The sequence below is a fragment of the Salvelinus fontinalis genome, chromosome 6, assembly GCF_029448725.1.
Source record: "Salvelinus fontinalis isolate EN_2023a chromosome 6, ASM2944872v1, whole genome shotgun sequence".
Lineage (NCBI taxonomy): Eukaryota > Metazoa > Chordata > Actinopteri > Salmoniformes > Salmonidae > Salvelinus > Salvelinus fontinalis.
The window spans coordinates 42,891,623-42,910,233 of record NC_074670.1 but is presented as its reverse complement, the minus strand read 5'-3'; the positions used below and the strand labels follow the sequence as shown (position 1 = coordinate 42,910,233).

Below are 18,611 nucleotides of genomic sequence, written 5' to 3'. Positions count from 1 at the left end.
GGTCTGCATTAACAAGGACAAAACACAGGTCTTTCCATCATTGTATGATTTTTTTGTGTGCAAAGGAACTCAAGCTTACGGACAATGTCCAATGTGATATAGCGAAGCACCTGAGTTGGGTGCGCAATTACGCTGGTACTTTCCCGAAACGGATGACACAAACAACTGGATTTGTTATTCCTTTCATTCCCTGCCTCCAGTGCACTTACCGATATCTGAACAAGAGAGCCTCATTGAAATTGCAACAAGCGGTTCTGTGAAAATTTAATTTAATCAAAAGCCACTGCCAGATTATCAGAGTATCCTGCCTTGGCAAATCGCGCTGTTAAGACACTGATGCCCTTTGCAACCACGTACCTATGTGAGAGTGGATTCTCGGCCCTCACTAGCATGAAAACGAAATACAGGCATAGTGTGTGGAAAATGATTTAATACTGAGACTCTCTCCAATACAACCCAACATTGCAGAGTTATATGCATCCTTTCAAGCACACCCTTCTCATTAACCTGTGGTTAGTTATTTACCATTTTCAATGAACAATTAAAGTTTTATATGTCAGATGGTTAAATAAAGACAAAACTATTGCTTATTATTATTATTTGTGCCCTGGTCCTATAAGAGCTCTTTGTCACTTCCCATGAGCCGGGTTGTGACAAACTCACACTCATTCTTATGTTTAATAAATGTATCATATGTGTGTGTGTGTGTGGCAGGCTTACAATGATGGCAAAAAACAACATTTGAGAGTGCGCTGACCCTGGTGCTAGCTGGAGGTTGAATGTTTGAAGGGGTACTGGACTATAAAAAGTTTGGGAACCACTGCATTAGAGGATGTTTGCTTAAAATATATAAAATAATGTTGACCAGTGACCGACCACACAATGACATTTGTTTCATGTATTTTTAAAAATAGAATGTATTTTACTGCTTTGATTTATTCAGAAAATAGAAGACATTTTACTGCTTTGATTCATTCAGAGAAGTCATTTTATTGCTTTGATTTATTCCAAAACACGTACTGAATATTTTTACGATAGGTAGAATCAAAGACTGAAGTATATAATGAAGAGAGTCTTCAATAACCCTGTCTTTTGAACCATTGAGATCTGGCAACAACATCATTGGAATAGTCATCCCCAGTGGTGCCCACGTCCATTCGCTCATAGGTGCGGACATTTTTGTCCCCAGCATTGTAGGCTGAAATTCCCCCTGAAAAGATGTACAATATGTTTTTGCCATGGTATCCATGCATTTGCATACATAACAAATATGTAACTCCTCCCTTCTATCAAACTACAGAGTAAAAAGGTGGGTGAGCAATACGGCACCTTTCAGCTGGTGCTCCTTGGGCCACGCAGGGAATTTAGCCTGGATCCTTCGGATAAACTCAATGAGAATCTCAGTGCCTTGACTGATATGCTCCTCACTGTCCCATGTCCCCACTATCTTGTGGTAGCGCTTGTCAACCTATGAAAATAAAATATTTAGAAATAAATCACACCACTTCTATTGCATTACAAAAATAGCCTGTAGTACAATCTAAAAGAGGAAGAGGAAGATGCTATTAAACTTCTCAGATTTCAACAGATATCCCCTTGGTAAGTTCTGCTTCCTTATTCTCACACACAATCAACGACACATGTACACAAATCTTGTGCCAACTGCCAGCCAACCTGCATGAGCCCAAAGCCATTCCCATGATCTCCCCAGCCATTGTCCAGCACTGCCCCAGCCCGGGACTCTCTGGAGATGATGCCAGCGATGATAGCTGGGTCCAGGCCATGCTTCTGCCCCACCTTGGTGATGAGCTTCTTGTACTTGTTCATCCTCACCAGGTCATGCTCAGCCAGTTTATGAGAGGCATCCACCCCTTTAGAGGATTAGGATTGATGGTAAAATAAATATAAAAAATTAACTTTGCATGTAATTTCTTTCCAATAGAATTATATAGATTCGATGGATTTATTATTATTGATTATTGGAAGGTTCTGAATACCGGTCACTCAAATACCTTGGACAGTTAGCTTGTCTTGTCTAGCAGTTATCGCTGAGGCCCCACTGGTGTCAACCTTTGTAATGTCTCCAAAACAAGAGGCTAAAGTCAACAATGTAATGAATCCACCAATTCCAACTCCAACTCCTATCAAATTAGACAAATACAGATACCATAGGTTACTTTAGCTGGTGCCCTTCTAAAATAATCTATGTGAAATAAATATAGTTTTATGATTACAAATGATCATACAGTTGAACAGAGCTCACCCATGTTGATGTCTTTCTCTTGGTGATTTCCTGTAAATGAAAGTTCCTCAGACTGATCTATTGCACGTGACAGTTGTGGTTGAGCAATGTGGGCGCAGTAGCACAAGACTGCCGCTTAGCTCCCCCGGGACTGACGCGCAGAGTGCAGAAGAAATATCAGCCTACCGAGAGAAAGAAGCACGAGATTGAATTTCACAACTTTCTAGAGTTTTCCCCGTATCCCTTTACTGTGGAAATTGTGATCGAATCAATGCAGTATTATCCACTTTCAATGTAACATTCCCGAAACGAACTATGCAAGATATTTTGTTGTAGGCAGAAGACATCGGAGTACAGTATGATTATATTGCGCGCGACTCAGCCCATACTCCACACAGACCGGTGCAACATAACTATAACCAATCAGAACTGCAGTAGGCTTATATGGATCTGTGCCAATTATTTTGAACTGGACTGTGTTTAGAGATGAGGTCGTGAGTAGATGCGCTTGTTTTGAGATCATAGCAAGAGCTGCATGTAGCCATGCGTGCACATTTTGTTCATATCCTTTGCTGGTTAGTGAGTTATTAGCCCAGTTATAGATCATTTGTGGTCAGCAAAAGAGGAGTGATTGCTTCATACAAGAGCACAAAATGTCTACATTTGTAGACATCTTTGAAAAACAAGTCAGGTAAAGAGCTTTTTTTTTTAAGGGGCAGTTTTGTATTTTGACACAGGCTTGAATAAGCTAAGTAGCCAAGAGGCAGAGGGTCCCATAATTTGTCTGATTCTCTAATAATGGTATGGGAATAATAATGCATTTTATTTTGTAAGGTGTTTTCTTGCATCAAACAACACAATAACTTTTCAGTCACCTCCTTGTCTGAAGGACAAGTGGATAAACAGGTTCATGTCAAGGCCTGCATGTTTTTTTCAAACATGTCATGGAATGTAGGCCTTTATTGAACACCACAAATTGGATGATGCTGTAGGCTGAATGATAGAGCAGCTATTTCCATGTTAGAATGTTATGGAATGCATTTTCTACATAATTATTTTTATGGTAGGCCACACTGGCACTGTAGGACTACATTATGATCAAATAGCTACAGCAGTCAACTTGGCCACAGTTAAAACTGTATTTTAAAAGCAGGTACAGAATTTTCACAATGTTCAAGTTTGCACTCAGCAGACCTGAAATTTTCTCAGTGCTGAAGAAAATTAGAGGGAACATTGGATGGGAGGTTGCTGCCGGGAAATGGATGGAGGGGAGCCAACTGCATTTTACATAAATAGGAGAAGCAAACACAATGGATGAGTTGTAGATGTGTGTGACACTGAGTTCTTAGTGCATTTGGAAGTATTCAGACCCCTTCAGTTTTTCTACATTTTGTTACGTTACAGCCTTATTCTAAAAAAGGATTAAATATTTTTTCCCCTCATCAATTTACACACAAACCATAATGACAAAGCAACAACTCTTTTTTAGCTGCTCAGCTATTTTCAGGTCTCTCCAGAGATGTTCGATCGGGTTCAAGTTCGGGCTCTCACTGGGCCACTCAAGGATATTCAGAAGCTTGTCCTGAAGCCACTCCTGCATTGTCTTGGCTGTGTGCTTTCGGTCGTGGTCCTGTTGGGAGGTGAACCTTCACCCCAGTCTGAGGTCCTGAGTGCTCTGGAGCAGGTTTTTATCAAGGTTCTCTCTGTACTTTGCTCCATTCATCTTTCCCTTGATCCTGACTAGTCTCCCAGTCTCTGTCGCTGAAAGACATCCCCACAACATGATGCTGCCCACGCTTCACCGTAGGGATGGTTTTGGCCAGGTGATGAGCGGTGCCTGGTTTCCTCCAGACGTGACGCTTGGCATTCAGGCCAAAGGGTTCAATCTTGGTTTCATCAGACCATAGAATCTTGTTTCTCATGGTCTGACAGTCCTTTAGGTGCCTTTTGGCAATCTCCAAGTGGGCTGTCATGTGCCTTTTACTGAGGAGTGGCTTCCATCTGGCCACCATAAAGGCCTGATTGGTAGAGTGCTGCAGAGATTGTTGTCCTTCTGGAAGTTTCTCCTATCTCCACAGAGGAACTCTGGAGCTCTGTCAGAGTGGCCATTGGGTTTTTGGTCACCTCCCTGACCAAAGCCTTTCTCCCCCGATTGCTCAGTTTGACTGGGCGGCCAGCTCTAGGAAGAGGCTTAGTGGTTTCAAACTTCTCTACTGTGTTCTCTGGGACTTTTAATGCTGCATACATTTGTTGGTACCCTTCCCCAGATCTGTGCATTGACACAATCCTGTCTCGGAGCTCTACGGACAATTCCTTCAACCTCATGACTTGGTTTTTGTTCTGACATGCGCTGTCAGTTAAGGCCAGTCAGTTAAAAACAGATTCTAATTTACAATGACGACTTACTCCGGCCAAACCCCAAAGATATTGGGACAATTGTGCGCCACCCTATGGAACTCCCAGTCACAGCTGGATGTGTAAAACTGTGACAAAAAAAGCTCTATTTAATACATTTTTAATCCAGCACAACAAAATGTAGGAAAAGTGAATACTTTCTGAAGGCATTGTAGAGCCATGTCATCGAGGAATGCTCTGCCATCAGAGGTTAACCAGGCAAAAAGCGAGTTTAACTTTAAAAAAAACATATAAAAAACATATTGCATCCAGCACCTCTTTCTAAATATTTAATTGAACTGTACTGTGTATAAGAATATGAATACGGTGCCTTCTGAAAGTATTCACACCCTTTGACCTTTTCCACATTTTGTCGTATTACAGCAAAACTATTTTGCAAATGCGTAACATATAATACGAATTGTAATTCGTAACATATGCGAATTGTAATTCGTAACATATCATACGAAATGGGTAACGGACAACCACAGATTAATACATATCATACGAAACGTAACATATCATACTAAATGGAGTTTCTTGGATTTACGTACAGCATAATACGAAATGCTCTGAGAGCAGGTTGTTTTACATGGAAATGACCTTAATTGATCTCTGGCGGTGGTAGCTAATATATTTGTTTGCTCATCTGTCACTGACAGAAACATTTAGCATCAATAATGTAGCCTAAATCAAGTGTATTATTTTGCTCTTGATTCGCTTAGTAGCCTTATTTAAATATAAACTATCCACCATCGAGCTGTGAGAGCGAATTCTGTTTTATCTCTTAATGTAACTTAGCCTACTTCAATATAATCAATCATTCATTTCATGCCATTATGAGTCATTCATGCATTTAAATACAATCAAGCATTTTATTCTGAAATTAAATAACAAAGGGAGTCTTGAATAATTAAACAATAAATAAATAACTATACTTTCTTCCAAACAACTATTTGAATAATCGCTCAAAACCGCCGTGTTTTGAATGCATGTTTGATTAGGAAAATATTTGGATCAGTTAGTTTACAAGGTCCAGCAAGGCACATTAGCAGGGCAGTCATAGGGTGTATTATGTTAGGATGTATCGGCGTTAACAGATGCTATTGGAATATGAGCTTCTCCTGATACTGAGATGTGCTGAGTGCGTGGTCTTGTGGATCATTATTCTCCTGAGAGCACTCCACTCCAGCCTATTCATATTGCAATTTGAAACATTTCAGGCAAACTAACAAGAAATCAAAGAAACTGGATATATATTTGGGAATGCGGCGGAAAGGTTTTTGGATCTCCTGGGCCCAGTTTTTCAAATGTTAGCTATCCGTATTTTGGCTTTTGGATAGGATTAAATGTATAGAAATAGAATATAATTTAATCCTATCCGATGGCCGAAATCTGGATAGATAACTTTGGAATTCTTTCTTAAGATGTTCTTCCCTCTCAGGCCACAGAGCCTAAGTAGACATTTTAATCTGACTAAAGGTGTACATTGATTTTGGTTTTATTCTTTTTCCCTATTTCCCCCGTTTTTTCTGCGTTTAAGTTCAGTTTTCACCCCGCACAGTAGGTGGCAGCATGCACCTTTAACGTGCGTTTATGAACTTCCATAATACCATAGAGGAAGAAGACAGGATGTTTTTTATTTATTTTGCAAAACTGCTGAGATTAGTAGGACTGACTGACTGCCTGGGAGTTCATGGTTGATCAAGGCTGTGAGGTGGGTGTGAGGATGGCAGAAATTAGGTAGAAAGGGAGACATGGTCAATTTTCAAGAAGGGTGTTAGAGAAGTACGATGATGGTTTACAGAAGGTGTCGTATGCTGAGGCAGTGAAGAAAGTAGAGCATGATGGGTCAAGGGTGAGGATCCATGTGCGTAGTAGATCTGTGCTAGTACAGAGGGATAGGCCAACAAATGATATACACTTCAGTAAGGTTGGCGTTCTTAGCGTTAATAGCAATGGTTATCAACTGTACTGCAGAAATGGAATGTAAATCACAGAAAATACATGTTGTGGTGCAAGCTGCAGAGAAGTACTTGGGTGTATGAGATTTCACTTCAGAAAAGTTACAGGGTGTGTTGAGTGGCAGTGTCCCGTCCTCCCAGGCCTCTGCCTGGAGTAGGATCAGATAGGGTCAAAGGGGTGGTGGGTTTTTAATGAGTGTAGGTTTAGTTGGCAGGGTAATTTTATTTTTCCCCTTTGTGTATCAGTGTAATGGATTTACACTCCAGTCCAGTTGGTGGCAATAATGTACCTTTTTGGTTTTCAACTGCCATTTAAAAATCATGAACAGTTTTTTTTTCAAGCAGACACACTGCTATGTTTTGACAGAGAGACAACCTTGAATACTTGTTGCGTGTTTTAATGCAGTTTATTTCCATGAAATAACATTCTAGACCATGCACAAGCTACATTAGCTTATGTTGTCTTTGTCTGTCCATAAATGTATTTGCGTCCTGAGTTGTTGTATCATTTTCTTCTGTCAAGTTTTCCTAACCCAACATTAACCTAGTAGATAAAAAAATAAAACAACGTATTATAGTGTACAAACGTATTTCCTAATTCTTGCTCAGTGACACACTGTTGCAATGTAGCAATGTTGCTCAATGTCTGGTGTGTGTTCAGCAGCTTACTACGTTTCTTCTTCGGTGAGGTTTACGGCAGTTAGCATCCAATATGTTGCATAACCGCACCTAACGGAAATTTAGTATAAATCCATTACACTTTGAGATACAAAAGGGGAAATTTGATTTTTTTTTTTAAAATGACCCTACCAACTAACCCTACACTCATTAAAGTCCACCACCATATTCCACTACGTTGACCCTATCTGATCCTGTCCCAGGGCAACGACTTGAGAGTACGGGACACTACCAGTCAACACACCCCGTAACTTTTCTGAAGTCAAATTTTGTACCCCCAAGTACTACTTTGCAGCTGCCACCACAACATCTATGTTCTGTGACTTGATAACCATTGCTATGATGCTAAGAAGCCTGGTTTATCTTAACCATGGCCATCAATACAAGGCACAGGCTCCAAGCTCCTCACAACACCTTCTACCCCTTCCATTTCACCTACAGGAACTCGAACTGGCGTCAGGCTCACTGTGTTTTTACTTGGCACCGATCTTCCTTGACACACCCTCTCCCTTGTCATTGCTTGCTTCAACAGATACAAACCCATCCTCTGCCTGCCTCAGTCTTTTCCACCTCTTCTCGCTTTCCCTGCAACCCTCCTCCCTTAACCAATTACCCAACTCCTTCTGAAAATATTCAACTTTTCCAAGTCTAAATCTCTTTTTAGCCTCCTTGAGGGACATGTTAAGCCCTGTACTCCCTCCACTTCCGCTTGCTACATTTGTAGCTAATTATGGTGGGGCAACATTGTAATACTAATTTGTTTTCCTTTAGACTGACAAAATGTTATTTTCATCATAGCTGATGATATGAGACCAACATTAGGATACTACGGGGATCCTGTTGTGAAATCACCAAACATTGATGATCTTGCTTCTAAAAGCAATGTCTTTCTCAACGCATATGCCCAGGTAAGCCGACAGCAGATACGTGATTTAATTATGTAGCCCAAGCCAACTTAAGTTAGCAATCCATTGTAATTGTATAATTGAATCTATTTTCTTCTTCACCTTTTATATTTATCTTTCTGTCATTCAATTTGTAGCAAGCAGTGTGCGCACCAAGTTGGACCTCCTTACTAACAAGTCGTAGACCTGACACAACCAAGTTATATGACTTTAACTCCTACTGGCCCTCAGTACTTCAAGTCAAAGGGCGACCCCACTATGCCATTTGGGAAGGTCTTTCATCCAGGTAAATATCCTAGTCATTTTCTAGACCTTAATGTTTTTAGTGGTTGGTGAATTTATTTTATCAGTCTACTTTGAAAAATGTGTAACAATTCTCTGGTTTTCTCCACTTTGTTTAATATCTACTTTTCAAATATCTCCCTGTTTATTTGGTGCAGGATCTCATGTGAGAGCTTTCAAATTGCCAGAGGCTGTTTCAGTTGTCTTGTTAATACTTGTCCTCCTGAGTCATTGTGTTGTGCTAATATCACAGTTTTATGTGTTTGTGTTGAAGGCATAGCCTCCAATCACTCGGATGATTACCCATACAGCGGGTCTGTACCTCCTTATCATCCTCCCTCTTTCAAATATGAAAGTAGGAAGGTCAGTGTTTGCCTTGACTGCTGCCATGTCTCCCTAGTCTACAGACGCTCTGGTCATGTATGACTTAAATGAATGTTTGTATATTTAATGGGTACTATTCAGTATAGTGAATGGATTCAATTCGGTATACAAACATTAATTTAAAGCTGGAATCCTTAATGGTGAAACTGCCACGTCTGTTTGTGATATTACAACAAAGAAGTTATTACAAACAGTAGTTAATTGTGTAGATACTCCTCTAAGAAAACCAGGGTTTCCGTTAGCCGGTAATAGCCGGGTTTTGGACAGTATTTAAAATAAAAAAACGTGTTGTTGAAAAGCTGATAAGTATAATTGCTGCCAGCCAAATGTCCACTGGGAGAGAGAAAAGCCCGTTGCGAAATGCTTTTTAGCCTATTCATTGATGGAAATACCAGTGGATGTAAATACATTTGACTGGTCATGCTTATTGGTCTATAGGTTAATTTGCATAATTTGTCGGAACTAAATTGGCGCATGTGTACAGTATATTCGTTATGTCTCTTATCACAGGAGTACAGCATACACGTATAGAGCCTTTGAGTGGAATATCTGTCAGACCGAGCGAGAGCTGCTCATACAGCGTCTTAAACAGCAAATGCATAGACGACAGAAGGCAGGCTTCTTTAGTGCATCACACACCACTTTGCAATGAGCTGGAGGCAGTATGCATTTTGAAAACATATACTTAATTGTTTGAAACCTGAACATTTTACTGCATATTATGAGGCATATCTTACCTTGCTTCAACGAAGCCTAGCCAAAATCAGACCATATCCGTGGAGGCAATTATTTTATATCAACTTTATTTCATTGTCCAGTAGCCAAAGGCACAATCCTTGTCATATTAGCAACCCATGCTAGTTGTTGCATCATCTGTCACATGAAACCGCTGGCATGTGCGGTGTGCTTTTAACAACAGTCTTTGCCCCGCTAATTGCATTATGGTACAAGCATTCACGTGAAGCCTACTGCCTTGTGGGTATTGCTGAACTTTATAATGTGAATAATAGTTTATCAACATTTTTAAATGAATGTTCTCTGATCTGTTGCATAAGACTCTTTGCTTTTTAACTTTTCTTTTGTTTATGTAGCCTAGGCCTTCTGGTTGTATGAATTTGGGATCTATCATCCCACAGCTGTCCCAGAGTCTGTTTGGAATAGTCTTTCTTTCTCGACAAGCGCACCAATAGAATAGGTAAACTTTTCTTCTATGGAGGCTAGTGATTTTGCTGTTCGTTATTCTTCTTGTTAGCTGAGTAAACGTGGACAGTTATTCTAACATCTTCAAAGTGTACATCAGAATTCGTTAACAAAGGACCTGAAATCGTTGCATCTTCCATTTGCATGTTCTGTTAATATGAATTACTTTAATCTAAATGTGATTTCTGTCATTCTTAGCACTGTGGGTAGACGCCCTAAGCTGGTTACTCACCCAATGCCTATGGGTCCGGTACATTTTTCAAATGTCTGCTAAATTAAAATTCTGTTGGTCAAATGTCCGGCGCCACAGTTTCCAAACGGAAACCCTAGTGGATACCGTGAAACAGCGATGCACTTTTTTCCCCTCGGACATCATTGCACAGCGATAGAACAGCAGAATATGGACTGCAATTTTGTTATTTTTTTTTACCACATTGCGCGAGGCTTGTCACCTACTTTTTCATCAAAACAAAAACAACACTGGTAGGGCAGACAGTGGCGCTGTTTCTTCCTACTGCAGATTCCATCTTTAAGATATAATGGCTAAAGATGCTTCTGCCTGTTGTCTGTTTTGAGCCATCTCTCTGTGTAATACTCAAACTGCTTATCGTAAGATGTTTTTTGTGCATTTTCACATTCAAACATGTAAAATGTTGTTAAACTAAAGAAAATGTTGGTTTGTTTAGGTTTGCAAGGGCATTGATGGCCAACTGCATGTCAACCTGCTGTGCTCGGTGAATGTGTCAGAAACCACTCTGGGGACACTACCAGACATGGAGAGCACAGAGGCTCAAGTCCACAATGGATTCTGACAAGCCCTTATTTCTGTCTGTTGGATTCCACAAACCTCACATTCCCTTCAGAATCCCACAGGTACTGCACCTGCAGCTGCCCTTATTTTCAGACACGGACTTTTTAACTGTGCAATCAGATGGCATTGATGAGCAAGTATGATTCACTCAATAGAATGTAGATCTGGCTCTCCAACCCTGTTCCTGGAGAGCTACCGTCCTGTAGGTTTTTGCTCCAACACTATTCAAGCGCACCTGATTCTAATAAATGGCTGATGATAAGCGGAATCAGGTTACTTACAACTGGGGTTGGGGTGAACCTACAGGAGGGTATCTCTCCAGGAACAGGGTTGGAGAGCCCTAATGTAGATGGTATGACTTGTTAACTGATGAAAATCTTTGCTAATTGCCTAACAAACTTTGTGTGTATTAGGAGTTCTTGAAGCTCTACCCCCTGGATAAGATGACCCTGGCTTCAGACCCTGATGTTCCTAAAGGCCTTCCCAGCATGACCTACAATCCCTGGACTGACATTAGGAATATGTCCAAGATCTGAACGCCAGCTTCCCATATGAACCAATACCAAAGGAATTCCAGGTTGATTATACTTGTACACTCTTGGAAAAAAAGAAGTGCTATCTAGAACCTAAAAGGGTTCTTCGGCTGTCCCCATAGGAGAACCCTTTGAAGAGCAGTTTTTGGGTACAGGTAGAACCCTTAATACAGAGGGTTCTACATGTAACCAACAAGGTTTATCCTGTGGGGACAGCCAAAGAACTACAAGAGTGTAGTTCCATGATTGTAGGGGCAAAGCTTACATTTACATTTTAAGTCATTTAGCAGACGCTCTTATCCAGAGCGACTTACAAATTGGAAAGTTCATACATATTCATCCTGGTCCCCCCGTGGGAAATGAACCCACAACCCTGGCGTTGCAAGCGCCATGCTCTACCAACTGAGCCACACGGGACCAAAGCTATATTTGTTTGTGTCTCTAGAACCTTGAAGCACAAAGAAATCAAAAAATAATCTGTTATGATTGGCTACATACATATCATAAATATTTGTGTTAGTGATTCAGCATCAAAAGTTATGTCAAGACACTCTCTCATTATAGAACATATATTGTTTATTATAAATCCAGAGGTAAAAATCTGTGATGTTTCGGTCAGAGACCTTCATCAGACAATGTTTGTGACTCAGCTCCAGATTCGACAGCACTATTATGCCTCTGTGATGTACCTACCTGGACTCCCAAGTGGGCAGGTTGTCAAATACTCTGGATGATCTGGGCCTGGCTGAAGACAATGTTGTGGTCTTTACTTCATACCATGGTAAAATAATTTGGCCATATAGCCCAGTCCTAAACTGGGCTGCGTTCAGTATGAAAAAATGGTGTGCAGTGTTCAGTTAAATAGATACGTTTCTGTTCTGAATGACGAGTTGAAAAACGGGGAGGAGTTGGGTTGTGGGTTGGTATGACGATTCAAAATACACCGCTGCCCTTTAAATACGTCACTCATTGCACCAAGCCACACCCCACCACACACACCAAACGGAGCAAACGTACCTCAAAGTTTGTTCAAGAACGTGGGGAAACATGTTGTTCAGTACAAACCGTCACGCAATGTACCAAACGTTTAATCGAACTGAACGAACCCCTAGTGTCTGTGACGGTTTGTTAATGGCAATACTTGAGGTACTCTTTAGCCACTAGATGGGGGTGTGAGAACATCAAAATTCTGCCTTCACCTTCCTGAGTTGACAGACTTACTTCACCAGCTTGGATCCATTCATAGCATATATCAGTCCCTCCAGGATTCTTCGATCATAATTTTTTTCGGAAAATCAACAATTCCCTCCATATTATGGGAGGGCTTGCAAATTTGAACAATCACTGCACTTCTGCATTAAAAAAAGTCAAACCATCGCATAAAACTGACCCATCACCACGGTTTATAAAGAGGGCATGCAATTTCAACCAATCACCTCTAATTTACCACATGGTTCAATCAAGCCACACGTCAACAAACGTTTTCCCTCGTCAGCGCATTTCTACGACAAATTGGACAAAATCATTGCATATTACCGTGCAAAATGTCAGAATTCTGGCCTGCAAATATCACAAAAAATCCCGGGGGGACTGATATGTTGTCGTGACTATGAACTGTCTGTTGATTTACAGGAGCATCGTATGTAAAACAAGTGATTGTTACATGTTTTTTATTCCATGCCTGTATGTTGCATACCATGGCCAATAATACATCTTATGTTGTCCGATTGCTTAATTACATTGGCATTTTTGTAAAATATGATTCCTTTCTCTTAAAGGATGGTCACTTGGGTAGCATGTGGAATGGGCCAAATACAGCAACTTTGACGTGGCCACTCGCCTTCCCCTAATGTTCTACGTACCAGGTGTGACTGCAGTCCGTCCGTGGCCAGGGGATGAGATCTTCCCCTACGTAGATGTGTTTGGTCCAGCACAGCATCACTTTACACAAGGTATTCACTCATATAGTTAGTAACTAGTTTTAATTCCTTGTGTGTACGTCTCTTATACTTTATTATATAATTAACACTGATCTTGACAGATGAAAGCAATATGCTGGAAACATATCCAGTCTTTTTCCCCCTATCAGACATTGGTACAGTGAAGGAAAGGAGCCATTGAGTAATTTGAGACTTTCATATTCCTCTGACTCCTTCCTGTGACAATCATTCTCCCACAGGACAGATTGGTGCAAGATAAGTTTTTTCTCTACTATGTGACATTGTTATTCCCAGTCCTGTTTGATGGGTTGTGACTACCTCACTCTCACAGGAGGAACAGTGAGGAATGTGGATGAGCTGCTAGATGTCTTCCCCACAGTGTCTTACCTGGCTGGGCTGATGCCCCCACACCCCTGTCCTGACAACTCCTTCGATGTGGAGCTCTGTACCCTAGGGAGACAACCTGGCCCACTCCTTCAAGCACCTAGACGACAGCAAGGACTCGCAGGCCATCGCCTGCAGCCTGTACCCCCAGCATGCAGACACCCCCCAGAAGAACTCTGACCTGCCTAACCTGAAAGAATTACAGGTGATTGGCTACTTTGCGCTCCTGGGACTAACGCTTCACCCTGTGGGTGGGTTTCGACCCTGCTAGCTTCCAGACTGACCTGGTGGTCCACGCTGTGGAACTTTACCTCATGGAGAGAGACCCAGGCCAGGACCACAACCTGTACAATGGCTCTGAACACAGCCTCCTACTCTGCAAGCTGGGCCAGGACCATCATCAGCTGAACACCCTTACCTCAAACACCACCTCTACATCACTGCGGAGATTAAATCTAAAGGGATGGCATGATAATACCTTGTTTCGATAATTAACTATTTAGAAGGGAAGATGCTATATTCAGAAAGGACTCAACTTTTAATGAATATATTGAATGTCCCACAGTTAAAATAAGGGCACTTAATGTCGTTTGTAGTTAACAGTTAAGATATTAGTTGCTGCTATTATGGTTAAAACATGTAGTATCTACTGTACATAGGTTTTTAGGCACACACATTGTGTTGGCGTGTGACTAAGATAAAAAGTGAAAAGGGGTCTGTGGGAGTTAAATGTGCTAAGTTTGATTGAATCACAGATGAGACCAGTAGGGTTAGTTTTGCAAGCATAAAGATTTCCTACAGTAATAAAACAACCTAAGGTTACTTGCGTAACCCCGGATTTCTGATAATGAGTGAGATGTATCACATGTGGGATTCGCTAGGATCAACTATTCTCTCGAAAATAACCTATCAAAAGCATCTGTTGGAAACCGACAGACAAGTAGAGTGGCAAATAAGGTGAGCCCCTCGTCTCATTTTTAAAATTTTATTTAGCCTTTATTTAACTAGGCAAGTCAGTTAAGAACGACAATACATTATACGAAGCAGCCACAACTGTCAGTAAGAGTGTTCATGATTGAGTCTTTGAATGTAGAGATTGAGGTAAAAGCTGTCCAGTTTGAGTGTTTTGTTGCAGCTCGTTCCAGTCGCTAGCTGCAGCAAACTGAAAAGAGGAGCGACCCAGTGATGTGCGTGCTTTGGGGACCTTTAACAGAATGTGACTGGCAGAATGGGTGTTGTATGTGGAGGATGAAGGCTGCAGTAGATATCTCAGATAGGAGGGAGTGAGGCCTAAGAGGATTTTATCAATAAGCATCAACCAGTAGGTCTTGTAATGGGTATACAGAGCTGACCAGTTTACAGAGGAGTATAGAGTGCAGTGATGTGTCCTATAAGGAGCATTGGTGGCAAATCTGATGGCCGAATGGTAAAGAACATCTAGCCGCTTGAGAGCACCCTTACCTGCCGATCTATAAATTACATCTCCGTAATCTAGCATGGGTAGGATGGTCATCTGAATCAGGGTTCGTTTGGCAGCTGGGGTGAAAGAGGAGCGATTACGATAGAGGAAACCAAGTCTAGATTTAACTTTAGCCTGCAGCTTTGATATGTGCTGAGAGAAGGACAGTGCACCGTCTAGCCATACTCCCAAGTACTTGTATGAGGTTACTACCTCAAGCTCTAAACCCTCAGAGGTAGTAATCACACCTGTGGGGAGAGGGGCATTCTTCTTACCAAACCATATTACTTTTGTTTTGGAGGTGTTCAGAACAAGGTGTTTAAGGGTAGAGAAAGATTGTTGGACACTAAGAAAGCTTTGTTGTAGAGCATTTAACAAAAACAAATCTGGAGGGGCCAGCTGACTATAAGACTATCATCTGTATATAAATGGATGAGAGAGCTTCCTACTGCCTCAGCTATGTTGTGTAAATTGAGAAGAGCGTGGGGCCTAGGATCGAGCCTTGGGGTTCTCCCTTGGTGACAGGCATTGGCTGAGACAGCAGATTTTCTGACTTTATACACTGCACTCTTTGAGAGAGGCAGTTAGCAAACCAGCCCAAAGACCCCTCAGAGACCAATACTCCTTAGCCGGTCCACAAGAATGGAATGGTCTACCGTATCAAAAGCTTTGGCCAAGCCTGTTCTTTCAGCTAGGGAAAAGAGATGGATTACAGAGTATGCTGCATCACATCCGGCCGTGATTGGGAGTCCCATAGGGCGGCACACAATTGGCCCAGAGTCGTCCGGGTTTGGCCGGGGAATTTGTAAATAAGAATTTGTTTTTAACTGACTTGCCTAGTTAAAGGTTAAATAAAAAATATAAGTAAAAATGGAAGCACTTGGAAATGGAAGCATTTGTCGATCATAAGAGCCAACATATTAACGGAAAGTCTTGGTGAACATGCAGCGCGGTACTGTAAAACTCTTCAGTTTCATGCTTTGCATGAAGATATGTTATATGTATTGAAACACTATGTAAGATACTTTTTTGAAGAAATCTGTTATACATCAAAATCTGTTATAAACATGTATCCAATTCAAATAAGCCTCGCTCCTCAATTTTTTGGGGGAATATATTTTTGTCAATGTGCAGCAGAAGCGGATACTGAGGTGGATCCTTAGGGAGCACCAATGTATTCAGCTCCAGCAGACAGGCTTCATTGCCAGCTGGGCTGGAAAATTCCACTGCCTTGTTTTTTGCCTTCTGAAACCAAGGTCAGGCCAGTTGGAGATGGATCCATGGGCTGATTGAAGCTGATATTTTAATTGCTCACGCCAAAGCAGGATTGCGTTTGTGCTCGCAAACTTTGGATCTGTGATTTGAACTCTCTTTCAGCTCCTGTTTGTAAGTTCTGTAAACTTTTTCACCATGAGGCCAAACAGAGTTTAATGGCTGTGATAGAACTAAGGAGGATGGATCAACAACAATTTAGTTACTCGCCAATACTAACCTAAAATGACAAAGTAAAGAGAAGGAAGCCTTTACAGAATTACAAATATTCCAAAACATGCATCATGTTTGCAATAAGGCACTAAAGTAAAGCTGCAAGAAATGTGGCAAAGAAATGAACTTTATACCCTGAATACAAAGCATTATGTTAGGGTCCAATCCAACACATCACAGAGTAATGGAATTTCTACATAGGTGTACAGAGAACCATTATCAGCAACCATCCCTCAATGGCACGTTGTGTTAGCTAATCCAAGTTTATCATTTTGAAAGGCTAATTGATCATTAGAATACCCTTTTGCAATTATGTTAGCACAGCTGAAAACTGTTTTGAATAAACGAAGCAATAAAATTGGCCTTTAGACTAGTTGAGTATCTGGAGTATCAGTATTTGTGTGTTCGATTACAGGCTCAAAATGGCTAGAAACAAAGAACTTTCTTCTGAAACTCTTCAGTCTACACTGTATTTCTGATCAATTTGATGTTATTTTAATGGACCAAAAATGTCCTTTATTTCAAAAACAAGGACATTTCTAAGTGACCCCAAACTTTTGAATGGTAGTGTATACATTTTCACTTTGTCATTATAGGTTATTTTGTGTACATGTGTGAGAGAAAAAATCTATTTTATCCATTTTGAATTCTGGGTGTAAGAAACAAAATGTGGAATAAGTCAAGGTGTATGAATAGTTTCTGAAGGCATTGTATGTTTACTAAAACCATTTTGTTCCTTTTTAGAATAGATTAAACCTTGAATGTAGTGTATGCACTATTTAAATAGGTTAATTTCACTTGAATCCGTCACATACTGACACTCAACCTTGAGTTGCTCCACAGTCAATGCAGGGCGACAGAGCTTCATTCACAGACGCAGGAATGCAATTACCCTTAAGTAGACAAACATGAATTGAAATACAATGTGTGACCTAACGCTGATAGATGATGGGTATTAACCATGTAAAACTTAATATGATTACAAACAGGTGATCAATGTAGAAGTGGTCAGGGATCACTGCTTAAGATAATAAATATTGATCTGATACAACAACCATTATGGATGAGCTATTATGGTGAGAAGAATAGCCATTCTCACATCACATCCAGGGTTGGTTTTGAGAATCACATGTAGATTGGTTGGTTGCGTTTAGGCTTGAACAAATCCATATAAAATGAGTGACACTTTATTGTCTTGATTCAGGTGCACCTTATTAAAGAAACAGGTGTAGCCTTATGGAAATGTATTCATATGCTTGACAATGATGATCAATAATTGGTGGATTTAGAGGAAACTGCTGAAAGACCGACATCTTTGATTTGGAAATTCAACAGCAGCTAGCAATGTGCTGGGGGATATGTAGAGAGTAAAGATGTGTTTAGATCAGCCCTAATGTCGGACCCATAACAGACAGCTGGACTTTGTTATGAACTAGTCTGCGGCCTATTACACTGGCAATCAAAGAGACTTGGAGATTACAAGCACACTCGCATATCATGAAGTGGAAGTTGTTTTGAATGCTGTCATTCTGTCTCTACAGTCTGGTCTGGAGATTGGTTATGGCTCACAACGATTTAAAACAACTGATTTACTCCAGTAATTCAATATGAATTCATATTTAAAAATGCCAATTATGTTCTGGTGAAGTATGGTCTGATATAACTTTTATACTTAATCATTGATTTAGTTGACATTCTTCCCACTTGGCACAAACTGGTTAAATCAACGTTGTTTCAACGTCATTTGTCAAAGTATTGTGACGTAGAATCTATGTTTGGAACAGATTTGGATTTGCAAAAAGTTATCAACCAGTACTGTTTTCATATAATTTCAACCAGCGTTGCAAACATTTAAATTATATTTTATATTTGAAATTCTTCAAAGTAGCCACCCTTTGCCTTGATGACAGCTTTGCACACACTTGGCATTCTCTCAACCAGCTTCACCTG

General features: G+C 40.6%; 1 protein-coding gene and 1 pseudogene across 2 annotated transcripts; one reads left to right on the top strand and one right to left on the bottom strand.

Annotated features, from left to right (window-relative positions):
• Positions 1-965: 965 nt before the first annotated feature.
• LOC129857854 (lysozyme g-like) lies at positions 966-9,703 on the bottom strand. 2 transcript variants are annotated; one of them, XM_055926497.1, is made up of 6 exons: positions 9,587-9,703; positions 2,264-2,424; positions 2,013-2,141; positions 1,675-1,871; positions 1,330-1,468; positions 966-1,210 (listed from the first exon to the last, which is right to left on the bottom strand). In XM_055926497.1, exons 2-6 carry the CDS (start codon positions 2,265-2,267, stop codon positions 1,077-1,079), a joined length of 603 nt encoding a protein of 200 aa, XP_055782472.1. In that variant the 5' UTR covers positions 2,268-2,424; positions 9,587-9,703; the 3' UTR covers positions 966-1,076. The 2 variants fall into 2 exon arrangements, with proteins under 2 accessions (XP_055782472.1, XP_055782473.1); XM_055926498.1 differs by having other exon boundaries at positions 2,013-2,081; positions 9,587-9,702.
• Positions 8,058-18,308, top strand: LOC129857855 (iduronate 2-sulfatase-like; annotated as a pseudogene).
• Positions 18,309-18,611: the final 303 nt, after the last annotated feature.